Source organism: Perissodus microlepis, chromosome 12 (assembly GCF_051167445.1).
Source record: "Perissodus microlepis isolate ML-2025 ecotype Zambia chromosome 12, ASM5116744v1, whole genome shotgun sequence".
Classification (NCBI taxonomy): Eukaryota; Metazoa; Chordata; class Actinopteri; order Cichliformes; family Cichlidae; genus Perissodus; species Perissodus microlepis.
In genome coordinates, this window is record NC_140472.1 from 8,827,439 (window position 1) to 8,842,671 (window position 15,233).

The 15,233-nt window shown below is 40.5% G+C and overlaps 3 protein-coding genes across 7 annotated transcripts in view; 1 reads left to right on the forward strand and 2 right to left on the reverse strand.

The window, feature by feature from the left end:
- The window catches only part of top3b (DNA topoisomerase III beta), a 27,625-nt gene continuing 12,392 nt past the window's right edge, over window positions 1-15,233 (forward strand). For all 3 annotated transcript variants that reach the window (XR_014801782.1, XM_084945464.1, XM_084945465.1), the window contains exons 1-10: window positions 1-215; window positions 9,506-9,637; window positions 9,970-10,076; window positions 10,845-10,919; window positions 11,167-11,357; window positions 11,815-11,971; window positions 12,058-12,171; window positions 12,405-12,495; window positions 13,680-13,834; window positions 14,033-14,138. Coding sequence is in view for 2 of the 3 variants with exons in the window: in XM_084945464.1 (XP_084801590.1) it covers window positions 146-215; window positions 9,506-9,637; window positions 9,970-10,076; window positions 10,845-10,919; window positions 11,167-11,357; window positions 11,815-11,971; window positions 12,058-12,171; window positions 12,405-12,495; window positions 13,680-13,834; window positions 14,033-14,138 (1,198 nt within the window). In the remaining variant the exon portion in view is untranslated. The remainder of the gene's footprint in view (window positions 216-9,505; window positions 9,638-9,969; window positions 10,077-10,844; window positions 10,920-11,166; window positions 11,358-11,814; window positions 11,972-12,057; window positions 12,172-12,404; window positions 12,496-13,679; window positions 13,835-14,032; window positions 14,139-15,233) is intronic.
- LOC146375778 (uncharacterized) lies at window positions 655-5,028 on the reverse strand. 2 transcript variants are annotated; one of them, XM_084945468.1, is made up of 3 exons: window positions 4,938-5,028; window positions 2,774-2,949; window positions 655-1,073 (listed from the first exon to the last, which is right to left on the reverse strand). In XM_084945468.1, the coding sequence occupies exons 1-3, from the start codon at window positions 4,950-4,952 to the stop codon at window positions 845-847; spliced, it is 420 nt and encodes a 139-aa protein (XP_084801594.1). In that variant the 5' UTR covers window positions 4,953-5,028; the 3' UTR covers window positions 655-844. The 2 variants fall into 2 exon arrangements, with proteins under 2 accessions (XP_084801594.1, XP_084801595.1); XM_084945469.1 differs by having other exon boundaries at window positions 2,774-2,946; window positions 4,938-5,027.
- The window catches only part of paxx (PAXX non-homologous end joining factor), a 23,687-nt gene continuing 21,195 nt past the window's right edge, over window positions 12,742-15,233 (reverse strand). Inside the window, exon 8 of one of the 2 annotated variants that reach the window (XR_014801785.1) lies at window positions 12,742-13,619. The gene's annotated coding sequence lies outside the window, so the exon portion shown is untranslated. Of the gene's footprint in view, window positions 13,623-15,233 lie in introns of both variants that reach the window. The other variant, XR_014801784.1, reaches the window with a different exon arrangement.

Here is a 15,233-nt window from a genome sequence, read left to right on the forward strand (position 1 = left end):
AGTAGATCTCGTATGGTAGAACGCGCCATGGCCACTGCAGTAGTTTCTCACACAGCCTGTTAGCCGGTGATAAGCAGAGCACAGGTCAGTGTTTCCTTTTGACAAGATTGGGACAGTAAGCGACAGCTGAGGGAAACTGCTCATCATGAGAAGTGTGCTGATGGTAGCGGAGAAGCCGTCCTTGGCTCAGGCCATTGCCAAAATCCTTTCTAAAGGTGGGTACAGAGTAAAAGCTGTGTCGATCAGCACGCAGTGGAAGTATGGTGGAGCCGAAATGAAATTGATTAGCTTTGATCGGCTGACCTTTTGGCGTTTGATTGGTTTTTGTTTTGTTTTTGTTGTTTCTTTCTTTGTTTTTTCAGAATACAAGGGTTTTTTAAATCTGGGCACCCAGCACATATAAGCCTGGCTGGCCTGCTTGTCTTAATTAGAGTAATCCAAATGATGATCCCAGTGTTGGACTTGTTGGTTTGTTTCCTGTGTTTGCCTGTACTGCTAAATGACATATTATATACAATAGTTAAAGCAGTACTCTTTTTTTAGACACTCTTAGACTGGATCTCGAATTAAACAGAAAAGTGTTGTGATAACAAGGCTGTCAAAACACTACACATGGACACAGAATTGACACCATATAATGTAAAGTGTCTCAGATTGCTTTAATGAGCTGTTAACAGGTGTGTAATAACTGATAACCTTTTCAGTGTCTTCTGGAAAACAAGCACAATGAGTGAAATGGGCTATTTCTCAGTAAAACTGATGTGAAAACTATACTTTGTCTAAACAGTGGAGGTTGGTGAAGTTTTCTAGAGGCCCAAGTTGACCATAGCATGCTCTGTTGTGTTCAGCTGTGTCTGGAGATGGCACATATACATGCCACAGTGATGAGCTCAAACTCCAGAGAGTAGCTGGCTGAGGGGAAGCAGCTGGGGTTCTTCTTGAGGACTGGCATCCTCAGGGATACGGGGATGGTCTCTAAACCAAATTCACTGTCGAGTCCCCTGCAGGAGTGGCCGGTGTGGCAGCTGGCCTCATGGATGACCTGAGGCACCCGGTTCAAGTCGATGTTTTCCCTGGTGAGAGATGAAGAGTAGGCCTATACTATGAATCTGGATTTGGGCTTATCTGGATTTTCTGTACTACAAAGGTGGTTCACTTCTTACTGAGGTAATTCACCATGGTAACTCATGCTGTGAATCTAACCTGCTCTGGAGCAGGTTAAATTCCAGATTAGAAATCACCACATACTGGCCAATCAGTTCTCCAGAAAATAGCATCAGCATCCCTGGAAGAGTAGGAAGGTGTTAAGTTTTTTAACCTTGTCTAATGTCTTTGTTTCCCCATTGAGCATCAGTAACTCAGACTCACAGACATACGCATGCAACAGCTTTTTTGCAAATATTTGTTTTTTTCATTTGTTATTCTTGAGTTTAGACATTTAAAATACGTAATTCCACTCTTCTAGTGATTTAAGGAATACCGGACTTCATTATTCATTCAGAAGTTTTCTGATGCTAAATTTTCTTTTGTCATTAATCAGCTTTTTCTAATTTAACTTTAAAGACGTTCAGGTACTTTCCAACTTTGAAACTTCTTCTGTGTGAACTTCAGCTTTCAACAGTTTTGCACTTTTGCTTTCAGGTGAATGATTCAGTGTATTTCAGCTCATTCAAGATTTTTTAACTAAATATTCAGCAATTATTACATTTCAGCTCAAACCATTCAGCTGTCAGCATTCACACTGCATTTTCTTCAGGAAATGCATTCTCTAGTTACACCTTGATCTGCAACAAACAAGAGGGATGTCCACGTCTCCCGTATTAGGCTGTGAGCCAGTGAGTTTTATTATTAAATGGATCGAGTTTAAAGATCCAGAGCTCTAATTTGTAGGGCTGCAGCTATCGGATATTCGAGTAATCTATCGATTATTCCATTGATTAATCACATAAGAATAACTTTTTTTTGTTATTAATGAGCATTAATAAATATTCAAATTAGAAAAAAACACAGGTCTTTAAGAATGAACTACTCATTGGTTTCCATTTTAGAATTGCAGTGTTTAAAGGTTTAACTGCATACAACATCTCTAAAAAAAATTTGAAATCTTTTTTTTTTTTTAAAGAAACCATAATCTTAAATGCAAAAATATGTAAATAATCTCAAGTACACACAAAGGTCAAAGTCAAATAAAATAAAATATACAATATACTAAGGCATAAGAAATCTACCTTTACTCTGTCTTCTTGGAAGGCTTTCCGATGTTAATTGGAGGAATGTTGTTGTGCTGCTGAAAACAGATGTTATGGTGGTGTAGGCATTTTTATTAATATTAATTACTGTCCAACCTAACAACCCTCAGCTCATGGCTCAGAGTGTAATGGCTCATTGGCTTGTGAAAAGTGTGGAGTTTTTAAAAAATATATATTTTAATTATAAAAATTAAGATATTTAATTAATACAATAGTTTGTATTATTTCACTTTCGATCTGAAAAATGTTAAGAAAGCCTCAACTTCTGCAGACATACTGGAGATTTTTCTCTGTGTAAAACAAACAGAGAAACAAAAAGCTACAAAAGTTGCTTTTCTTCACAAAGTTTGTGCTTTGATGAAGGACTCCTGCAGCTTTTTCTGCTAATTTGTAAAGTTCCAATATGGAGAGATGCTTTTTCTTAGTACTAGACTTAACACTGCTGGATAGACCCATCCCATTCAACATTCTCTCAGCCAAGCAGAATCAGCATAAGAGTTTGCGTTGCAGGTTCCAGCACTTACACGTAGCTCCAGGTCGCAATGCTGCGCTCGTTGATGCGGGTGGGCAGGTTGACCAGCTGGCTGTGGTAGTCCTGCAGGCTGTACGTGCAGAAAGATTCGTCCACACACTGGCTGCTCAGTGACAGGGCCACGCACTGATGAAGGGCCAGCAGACACAGCAGAAAGACACGCAGCTGCTGAACACACAGTCAGCGAGTTTATGTTTTGATGGATTGATGAGTTTCTTATCAGTGAACCCAGACACATCACCAAGGTTTCTATACCTTCTAAAGGTGGCAAATGTAATACTGGTCTCCTATGATGGGATAGTTTTTGACTTTAGACTTCCTGTCCTAATTTGTAAGTTTTGGCTTCTTACGTTTATTAAAGATTTTAGCGGAAGCCATGCTCATATTTCTTAAGGAAAAATATTATACAGGTGTCAAATATTCTGTCACCTCTAGGTTAAAAAACACGCAGTGCTACTTTTGCCTTGACATAATTTTGGAAGTTGGTTTGAAGTAGATAAGGTCACCCTGTTCAGTTCATCAGGTGTGACTGGGTCCTTTATCTAATTTGTCCACAGAAGGTAAATGGGTCCCACACTGAGCCTGGTTCTGCCAGGAGTCACTTCCTGTTAAAAGATTTCCTCACCACCACTTCACTGTGCCTGTTCATGGTGGGTTGTTGTGGTTCTCTCTCTTACATTGTCTGGCTCTCAAGATTGATCACATACAGCGATGTTACAGGGTTGCTCTTTTCTTTTTTTACTGACTTAGTTTACTTGAACAACACTCCCTACATTATCAGAGACCCAGCTTTTAATTACTATTATATTAGGAAATCTGGCATAACCTCTTCCTATTGTACAAATTCCTTATTCTGAGCTACTGGTAGATATTGCCAATCAGGTGAATAACATTCCTGTACTGGTCTTTAAAAAATGGACTCACAGAAATGTTGTAGTGGGTTCAGCATACAAATGTTTTTCATACACTTAACTTGTGCAGTCAGGATATGCAGATATTTGAACACCGATTTATTAGACACCGATAGATGTCTAATAAAGTAAGTATGTAGAAAATAGGGGTGGGATTTTAAAAATTGATTTTCTAATTCAAATCGATTTTAGTTTGAATAATGCAATATCGATTTTTAAATATAAATGTATTTTGCCAGAAACGCCAGAATCTCAGGTTAAACCTCACAAAACTATTTCAACAACCACCAAACGGCTAAAACAGCAATTGAGAGCAGGTAAACAGATGTAAACACAAAGCACGGCTCATTCATGTCCGCGGACATGCAGTGGGGTGCTGAAAGCTGACATCTCACACATTCAGAAGCTGCCGGTTTGAACCAGCAGCAAAAGAAGAGCAAAAGTACGCTTCATGTTTGAAAAACATTTTCACTGCTCTCTCACAGTGTGCTCAGAGACCAGTTTACCATCAATAATCTCTGTTTTCTGCATTATTTGCTTGCTTTTTACGCACCAGTATACTGTTGATTGCACGCTGTCACCCGCCTTTTCTTTTTTTTTTCCCAAACCGACCTCCGATAAGAGAGCCTAATTTCTGCGGTTCAATACCAAAGAAATTTAAGCTTTTACAAAATATGCTTAGATTGCAAAATACTTGGCTATTTCTCTTATAAAACCTCTGTAACTTTGCTCTGATTTTCACTTCAGCAGCATTGGGTAATGTTCATATACTGACTTGTGGTTTTCTTCAGTTTTTTAACTACTGCAGAATATTTTTAAGGGTTATCTGCTATAAAAGCCAGGCCAGGAAAATCTACTTTATTTTTTTCCGTGTTTTATCCTCAGTCACTTTGATAAAAAGGCATCTGCTGTGATGCTTGCACCTCTAAAGTCTTACAATTGTCAGCTTTGTTTTTATACATATATAAAAATATGGATATGTACTGATAAGTAATAAGAATTATAATATTTCTGACTGTCTGAGTCAAAATCGAATCAAATCAGTTATAGAAATCTGTGACGATACCCAGCTCTAATAGAAAATGAATGTTGTTTAATTTTACTAACCTGCAGATTGAATTAAATAGAGTTGAAAGATGTGAAAACACCCATAAATCTACTAGTGTGTTCCTTAAAGCCCATCTGAGTTTAACGTTGCTGTATGTCAGTCGGCATTACTAAAAACCAAAAAGGCAGCATACTTACCTGGAGCTGTTCCATGGCTTGACTGTTTGGCTGGAGTTAGGTGCAGTGGAGCTTCTTTTCCTTTCTTTGGTGGTCACTCTGTTCTTTGGCTTGGAGTCAATCTGTGAACTGTTTCTGGACCTACCTCTATATATGTGCCCTATATATGTTCTTGGCTGGATTTCTGCTTGTGTGCATTGTTGATTGGGTTGTTCACCTCAAAGAGGCTGGGGTAGCTGTGTCTGTGTAGGGGGTGGGGAATATATTAGTTCCTGTCATAATAGTTTGCGTACTGTCATTATAATTCAGCCTTGAGAGAGTCATTTTATTCATAAGGACATCAGCCTGTACCAGAAATTTCAGGTAAGCAGGGAGAGGACGCTTGCTCACGACCACTTTGGCCTCATGCTAATGGCTGCTTCTATGACTCATCAGCAATTAGATTACAGTATGAGAGAACAAAAAAGTGAAGTAACTTTTCTGTAAAGTTTTTGACCGTGATTCAGAAGTTCATTTTTAAATCGATTTTTAAATGTAGAATGCTCAGTAGAAAAAAATGCAAAACAAATCATTTATTAATTCAGTTCAGTTTTATTTATACAGCACCCAGTCACAACAACAGTCACCTCAAGGCACTTTATGTTGTAAGGTAGACCTTACACCAGCGGTCCCCAACCCCCGGGCCTCGGACCGGTACCGGTCCGTGAGTCGTTTGGTACCGGGCCGCGAGAGTTGAGGCTCAGGTGTGAAATGTATGGTTTCCAGGGTTTTTATCGTTTTTCAGCGTTATTTTGTTATCGTTTTTATCGTTTACTCGGTTTTCCTTGGTCTTTTCATGTGTGTTATGAATAAATCTTCTTTTTTTCGGTACCGGTACTAGTTTTATTTTGTTGTATTTATCTGCCACACCTTAAAGGCCGGTCCATGAAAATATTGTCGGGCATAAACCGGTCCGTGGCGCAAAAAAGGTTGGAGACCGCTGCCTTACACCATAAAGACCCCAAACTAATACATCAAGACAAGTAACTGTATTGCTGAAGATAAATATTGGCATTAAATTGAAATATGGTATGCTGATGAAGGATTTAGGGAACAAATATCTCTCTCTGTCTCTCTCTGTGTCTCTCGCTATCTATCTATCTATCTATCTCTATCTCTATATATATATATATATATATATATATATATATCTCCAACGGCAAAACAACTAGTAGCTCAGTGTTCCAACATTCGAAAGAAGGGACTGCTCTCACAGCTAGAGATTGACGAGGTACAACATAAATGCTACAGCAAGGGGGAGCCAGGACGCCAGGTCAGGGGGGAGATATCATCACCTGCACCCGAGATTGGGTACAAAGCCCCAAGTGCGATAGGAGAAGGATCGTTGAGTGCGAGAGGAACTGACCTGAAAGATAGGATCATGGCCAAGCTTGAAACCTGGACCCCCCCGTAGCCGGTTACCAAGATTACGTGAAGTACCCTCAGAAGGTCTGCTAGATGATGTTAATGCAGCACTACGGACAATACCTACAGCCATGATTACCGACACTAACAAGCTGATCTACAATACGGCAGCAGTGATCAGTGAGATGCTTGGCTACAAGTTGAACAGCCACAAGGGGCAGTACCCTCCATGGAGAAGGAGGCTAGAGGCTAAGATCAAGGTAGCATGGAGGTAGGTTAGCCAACTATCGGAGTTGCAGAAAGGCGCGATGAGGAAGGTGCCTAAGAAGTACAGGAAGCTGTCTATACCTGAGGCCTTGGAAACTGCCAAGCAAAGACTCACAGCCTTGGCCAGCCGCTTGAGGAGGTACACCAGAGAGACAGAAGGCAAGAGAATAAACCAGCTGTTCTCCACGGAACCAGCCAAGGTGTACTCTCAGTGGCAAGGGAAAAACAATATGAGAACAGCACCACCAAGGCTGGAGGCAGAACAATACTGGAAGAGCATATGGGAGAAGGACGCAACCCATAACGGCAATGCTCAGTGGCTAGTGGATCTGAGGGCAGACCACAGCGACCTCCCCGAACAGGGTCCAGTAACCATCACAGTGGCAGATATCCAAGAAAGGGTCTCCAGTATGAAGAGTTGGACAGCACCAGGCCCTGACATGGTTCACACCTACTGGCTGAAGAAGCTGACTGCACTCCACGAGCGCCTGGCAGCACAAATGAACCAGCTGCTAGTTGACGGGAGACACCCGGAATGGCTAACTGAAGGCCGGACAGTCCTGATCCTCAAGGACCCCCAGAAGGGACCGGTCCCCTCCAACTACCGACCAATAACCTGCCTCAGCACCACATGGAAGCTCCTGTCAGGCATCATAGTGGCTAAGATGAACAGGCACATGGGTCAATACATGAGCGGGGCGTAGAAAGGGATGGGCAAGAATACCAGAGGCGCAAAACACCAGTTACTGGCAGACCAAGCAGTCAGCCGAGACTGCAGGACCAGACTGACCAACCTGTGCACTGCCTGGATTGATTACAAGAAGGCCTATGACTCAATGCCCCACACCTGGATGCTGGAATGCCTAGAACTATATAAGATCAACAGGACCCTGAGAGCCTTCATCAGGAACTCAACAGGGATGTGGCAGACAACACTGGTGGCCAACCTCAAGCCCATAGCACTAGTCACCATCAAGTGCGGGATCTACCAAGGAGATGCTCTGTCCCCACTACTGTTCTGAATAGGCCTTAACCCCCTCAGTGAGATAATTGACAAGACTGGCTACGGATACCGACTACGGAATGGAGCAGTTGTCAGCCACCTCCTGTACATGGATGACATCAAGCTGTATGCCAAGAGTGAACGAGACATCGATTCACTGATCCACACCACCAGGATATACAGCAATGACATCGGAATGTCGTTCGGGCTGGAGAAGTGTAGTCGGATGGTAACAAAGGGAGGGAAGGTAGTCAGAATGGAGGAGATCAAACTACCAGAAGGCAACATTGCAGACATAGAGGACAGTTACAAGTACCTGGGGATCCCGCAGGCGAATGGGAACCATGAAGAGGCCGCTAGGAAAGCTGCAACCACCAAGTACCTGCAGAGGGTCAGGCAAGTCCTGAGGAGTCAGCTGAACGGTAAGAACAAGATCCGGGCTATCAACACCTACGCCCTGCCCGTGATCAGGTACCCTGTTTGGGTAATAGGCTGGTCAAAGGAGGAGTTCCACTCCAAGCCACTGACATCAAGACAAGAAATCTCCTTACCATGCATGGAGGGTTTCACCCCAAGTCCAGCACCCTGAGGCTGTGCGCTAAGCGCTTCCGCTTAGTTTTAAAGATAGTGACTTTAAAAACCACTGACTAAGAACAGTTACACGTATCAGACCTTCTCAAAAATATTTGCGTTGCTCTTTATGTGCTGGGAATTTTAAACAACAACAAACGACAAAAAGTGGTAAAATGAAAACAGTGCCAGTTTCAGATGGTGCCTGCAAAACCCCTGAACGAAAATGGTCACATCAGAGGTATTAGAGCATCTCAAAACAATATAAATCATGATTGTTCTTTATGTTTTAGATTTTGGTGTGTGGAGAGACATTGACATGTGGAGTTTAAAACACTCTTCATAATATCTTCTAATATGGCCAGTAAATCAGTCAGGCTCTACATCCCAGATAGAACTACAAGACAGCATCAGTACATGTTGAAAATATACCGGGACAAAGTGAATAACATACATGTGTGAGTAAAACCTTAAAAAACTAGAGCATAGAAGAAAGAAAATCAATAGTAAAAGTCAAGAGCCAGATAAAATGAGGAGAAAGCAGAACAGAGAAACAGTTGACAGTGTCGCAGAAGATCCTCATCTCACGACTTCAGCTAGACTGGCAGTGCAGACACATCTCACTCCAAGCTGTCATCTGGTTGGAGAAAGAGCACCGCAGATGTGACGTTGGCTTTTCAAGTGTTGATGAAGAAGTATAGAGTAGATCTGAAGGAACTTCACTTTGTGGATGAAGATGCTGACAGACTAACGATGGAACTGCATGAGGATGTCAAGAGGGTGGTAAGGGTGGTGCAAGATATGTATGAGGGCAGATTGGTGATTACATCAGAGAAGTGCTCTGAGCCACTTCTTGTTTGCAGTGATGATGGACAGACTGACAGATGAGCTCAGACAGAAGTGTCTGTGGACTGTGATGTTTGCAAACACGTTGTGATCTGTAGTGAGAGTGGGGAGCAGGTGGACAAGATCTTGGAGAGTTTGGAGGTATGGTCTTGAAATTTCTATACAGTCTGGAGTGAAGACCATACCTCCAAACTCTCCAAGCCCATAGAAGAAAACAGAATGCAGGGTCGTGGAGGACATGCAGAGAGTTGGTGTGACAGAGGAGGATGCTAGAGATAGGATGAGATGGGATCTCCATAAAAGGAGCAGCAAAATGAAGGTGTAGGTGTTGACCTGTCAATTAAAATTCATCTGCTGTTTGAGCTGTTAAATTTGTATTAAGGCTTCTGGTTTTTTAACATGAACATTGAAATGTTTTGAATGACCTTATCTGTTTGTAATTATAATAAGATAACCGTGTAGCCTTTTTCATGCCTAATTTGCTCTCCTTTTTCTTTAGGAAACTGTACAAGTCGCAAGGGGCTCAATGGCGCATGCTCAGTGCACGAATACACCGGCATTTTCCAGGGCCAAACTGTACACTTTAAGATGACTTCTGTTTGTGGGCATGTGATGAGTCTCGATTTTATTGGTGGGTATCCTCCATGTTAGGTTTTGCTCAGCCTTGATCTAAACTTTCACTGTTTTTTTTTCACCTCCTAATTTTACATGGGAGGAGTAATTAAAACAGATTATTAGGGACAGTGTTATAAAGTAATACAGTTCAAAACGCCATAACTTATTGGTGTCAGATGATGAAGGGGTTATTTTCTGTGAAGCACCATTGTATAAAAAAACAAAGTGTCAATCATTGTATTGTAGTACACTGCAGTGATCAAGTGATATGAACTGTATGGCTGATATCGGTCCACAGCAATAGTGTAGTGAATGTGAAGGATGTTGCACTTTTTCTTTATTTTCCAGGGAAATATAACAACTGGGACAAAGTAGACCCTGCAGAACTCTTTAGTAAAGCTCCTACTGAAAAGAAGGAGGCCAACCCTAAACTCAATATGGTCAAGTTTCTTCAGGTAGGTTGACCCATTAATTGGCTTTACAATACATTGGTACTAGTTGTTATGTGATTTCTTATTTTAATCAGATTAGAGTCTGGACTTTGATTAGTCACTCCAAAACCTATTTGGCTTTTTTTTTTAGCTGTTCAGATGTAGACTTACTGGTGTATTATTATGTTATCGATCTTGATGTAGTGTCTTTCCCTAATGTAAAGTGCCTTGAATGGTTTTGGATCATTGTCCTGCGGAATAACCCAACTGAGCAATACTTTTGAAGTTTTGGAGTTGGAGTTCAGTTGTAGGTTTTTTTCTATGTGTGGATAATAGCTCTCACCGTGGTTCACCTGAGTTCCAGAGCCTGAGAAATGACTTTGTTTCTGGGTGCCACAATAAAAAAAAAAACAACAACATTATGTGTTGCTTTTTGAGATCTTTTAGCCTACTTGGTTTTATTTAAAAGATCTCTTGATTCAGTAGATCTGGCACTAATCAGGCTATCTGGCTAATCAAATTAAACTCAGCTTTCCAAAATGTAGTTAATCACATTTAATTCACTATCAACAAACGGGCCAGGTATATTTGATAGATTTTGTTCCCTTAATAAATGAAATCATCATTTTAAAACTGCACTTTGTATTTATTTCAGGTTTTCTCTTTCTAATATAATTCTTTTGAAGATTTGAAACGTGTGACAGTTGCACAGTATACTAACAAATTTGGGAGGGTGCAAATATGTTTTCACTGCACTGCATTGTTAACCCTAAGTTTGTGGTATCATGTCAGGTTGAAGCCAGAGGCAGTGACTGTGTGGTTTTGTGGTTGGACTGTGACAAAGAAGGAGAGAACATATGTTTCGAGGTAATGCTGGTCACCACATCTGTTTCTTATTAGTACTCTCTATTAACATAAGGCTTTCAAACTTTTTGATAAAACTTATAGTTGCAGCTGTATCAGATGGCCTACAGCCATCCTTTAGTGACCTGGTACATGCTCAAGCTGCTGTCATTTAATTTTGTGTGCTCTTTCTAGTTTTGTCCTGTTCGTGTTCTTGATCTTTTTGTGCTGTTTGTTTCTGTGTTCTGCCTCACCTGTAATTCTCTTCAAGGTGCTGGATGCCATTCAGCCAGTGATGAATAAGGGAAGTGCCAGGAGTGTTTACCGTGCCAAATTCAGCTCCATTACTGACACTGACATCTGGAATGCTATGAACCGCCTTGGAGAGCCCAATCGCAATGAAGCTCTGTCAGTAGATGCACGGCAAGAGCTGGATCTGCGTATTGGCTGTGCCTTCACCCGGTACACTGCTCTCTTCACCCACACACAGCTGTCTACTGATGTAGAAGGTTTCAAAATTACAATTCAAATAAATACCCTGGTGATACTGGAGCCTCGTTGTCTCATCTCTCTATATACTGTACTGTATGTAGCAGAGATGACAATAAAGTTTACTTTGACTTTGACTTTGATTTCTCACGTAAGCTCAGAATTGTGTGATTAATCAAGCAGAAGAGGAAGGTTAGTTAAATACCACACTTTCAAACTGCACTAATTTTAAAAAAAAAAAAAAAGGTCCCAAACTCAAAATGCCACAGAGCACTGTTTTTGTGTGATTTCACCTCCATCCAAAGCTTAGTTCATCTGGTCAGAAGTTTATGAAATTCCAGAATCTTTGAAAACATGGTTGATTACAGCTGATCAAAGATATTTATACTGTTCATTTAAGGTTTTTTTTCTTGACTAAACTAATTTTCAGGTTCCAAACAAAGTATTTTCAAGGGAAATATGGCAATCTAGACTCTTCGTTAATCTCCTTTGGTCCGTGCCAGACCCCAACACTTGGCTTCTGTGTGGAACGCCATGACAAGATCCAGTCCTTTAAACCAGAGACTTACTGGGTCATCCAGGCAAAGGTAAACCATGACCTCAGTTTCCTGCCACACTGTCAAAGATTCCTTTCTTCTGTGCGGTATTGACAGAAGTGATGTGCTTTGTTCAGGTTTTTAAAGGAAAGGAGAGTCCACTGACACTGGACTGGAACAGAGTTAGGGTCTTTGACAGAGAGGTGGGTCAAATGTTTGTCAACCTGGCGAAGACATCCAGGGAAGCGCAGGTGAGTGCAAAAACCAGACTTTGTGGTGTGTAGATAATATTTTTTTATTGTACATGTGCTGTCTGACATTATCAGACAGCACATGGTCATGACTATTATTCCGTTTCCTGTTTCACCAAATATTAAATTAACTACAAAGACAAACGTCTGCTTTATAAAACATTTTCCAGTCAATCTGAATTATAATAAATTTAGGTCAGCTTGCTTAAGCTGGTGTCTGCTCTCTCTCACAGGTGGAGTTGGTGAGTAAGAAGGAGAAGACCAAGCAGAGGCCTCAAGCCTTAAACACAGTGGAGATGTTGAGAGTGGCTAGTTCTGCCTTAGGTATTTACATATGTATATTTATATTTACAGCTATTTATATTTACTTTTTCATGAGCTGTCATTTCTCCTGAGCATAGAAATACACTGAGGGGATGGGTTGTGGTTTTTCATGAGTCATGGATAGGAAAAACAATAGTTTTTTTCTTGTTTTGGTTTGTTTAATCTTTATGAAGTTTGAACTAAGAATGTTAAGCTTGATTAGATGAAACTGACTCAAATATAATTGAACACGTTTGGTTCCCTGGTGATTCTAAATTGATGCATGTGTTGATGCAGGATGTGTTTTATGGATATGTGGTGTAGTGTAAAGTATTTTGAGTGATCGGTATAGGTTATAGGTATAGGATATCCTTGGTGTATCTACTAGGAGGCTGAGGGGTATCCACTACTTTTAGCTACTGTGTTACGCACCGTGAGTTAAAGTGTAATCAAATGTGCTTTATAAATAAAACTGTTATTGCCAATCGCCGCTTTACACAGCGTCCCAACTTCTTCGGAATTCGGGTTGTGAATATGGCTGCTATAACACTGACAGTTGTTCTGATCTTTGATTATTATGTTTGCAAAAATAAAATGATACTGTCTTTATATTTGATCCTTGTACTTTTAATATTGTTTCAATGAAAGGTAAGGGTCATGTACTGGAAAACCCACCTTACACTTTATCCTTTGCGATCGAGAGGAACAGTCACTTACTGGAGAGTATCTTCTGTTCTATTCTTACCTTATATCTAAACTTATCATAAAAAGTCTTTTGAATGGAATTTGTATTCACAGGAATGGACTCAGGTTTTCTATTGTTTTAATGTTTAATGAGTTTGACCATCACACCCATTACTTATGTGACATAAGATATCTCAACGCATTTCTCTGTTAGATGATGCATTTCTTTGTACTTATTATATGTGGCATGAAAGACTGCTGGGTGTGCCCTTGTGGCAGCACAGGTGAATGAGTCTGTTAGAGAAGATGCTCCACTGCCTGTCCAGTAAATGGTGCAGATGGTGATCTGGGTTATACATAGATGGATAAGAGTTTGTTTAGCGACAGCCTCTATGCCATAGTTTCAAGTGTGTCCAGTTGGCAGCCAATCACATCCAGCCTTCCTCATCGGTGTACTCTGTCTGCTGGAAGAAAAAATGTGAAAGAATTAAAGAGAAAAAGGATGTGATATTATGTTTCAGGCATGGGTCCCCAGCATACTATGCAGATTGCTGAGCGCCTATATACACAGGGCTACATCAGCTACCCACGTACCGAGACGACCCACTACCCAGCGAACTTCGACCTGAAGGGAACACTGAAGCAGCAGACCAACAACCCCTTCTGGGCAGAAGAGGTGAGTACATTCATTCAAGGCTGCTTATATGTGTATACATAAAGTGATTCATTCAAGTCAGTCCAATTCAATTCTATTCACACAACCCCAAATCGCAACAACAGTCACATCAAGGCAATCCTACAGTAGTACAAAGAAAGAGCCACTTAGAAATTAATGTGATTGAAAATGATAAAAGGTTTTTTAATTTTTCATCAGGTAAAAGCTCTGCTTTCAACTGGAATAAACCAACCCAGGAAGGGCACTGATGCTGGAGATCATCCACCTATTACTCCCATGTGTGCTGCCACGGAAGCAGAACTAGGTGAGCAATACAGGCAAATAACTGAACAATATCACCTCTTTTTATGATACACCTCTATTTATATAGGGCATGCCTTCAAGGAGCAATGAGCAATATTGTAGACATATTTTCTGTTAGTCAATCTAGGAAATGTTAGGTTAATAAAGAGTTTGAATATTCAAAGCCCTATATATAACATGTTAGGATGTCTGATGGTTATTATAGTTAAAATATTATTATAGTTAAAATAAAAAATATCCTTTGTTGTGGAATTTGTGAATTTGGTTTAAAAAAGCAATTTGTCACAAATTGATGATGGTTTGGGCATTTTTATTGAGGCAAGTCAACAGATTTCAAAAGCAACCTGTGCACAAAGCTTGTCATCATTTAGAAGCATTAGGTGCTCTAAAATCTCACAAATGATAGTAGACGAAACTTCACACAGTTGGCTATAGCTCAGTTGATAGAGCAGATCACTTGCTAATCTTAAGTTTGGTGGTTTGACCCAGTCTGCATGCCCCAAGTTGCTCTCTGATGCATCTGACAGAGTATGAATGTGTGCATGTTTTGATAGAAAGCACTTAAAGAGTAGAAGAAAGTGCTTGTTTGAGTGGGTGAAAATGGCATGTTGTATAAAAATGGCTTTGAATGCTCTGGGGGAGTGCTATATGTAAGAATCAGTCCATTTAACTTGAACTCTTAAATTCTCTCTAGCACAGGGGTGGGCAATTAATTTTCCCACAGGGCCACTGCATGACTAACTGGTAGATGGCAGCACCAATAAGCTGAACTCAGTTCTTTTTACAAACTGTTACTATTAAGATTAGATGTTACAAATATTCAACAAAAATGAGCAACAGGCATAGTAAAATCAATAACTGTGTGAAAAAATGTCCTGAAAGTGGGTCAGCTATCCTTTAAAAAATCAATTAATTAAACAGGAATTTTTATTTTCAATATATACATACACACTATTCCCTGCCTGCTAGCATATTAGACCCTGCTGTTATGTGATTGTCTCAGAGGCATCTTTGCACAGCCTGCACCTGGCATCTTGCTTGCTGTGCTAGACCCCAGCCTCTATCGACTTCGTGCTTCACTTTTAAGTTGTGCTGT

Excerpts from the sequence above, each read along its gene's own strand:
- LOC146375778 (XM_084945468.1), bottom strand. Across the intron at positions 1,074-2,773 it reads ATTGCGACCTGGAGCTACGT|GGAAAACATCGACTTGAACC; the intron begins GTAAGTGCTGGA and ends ATCTCTCACCAG.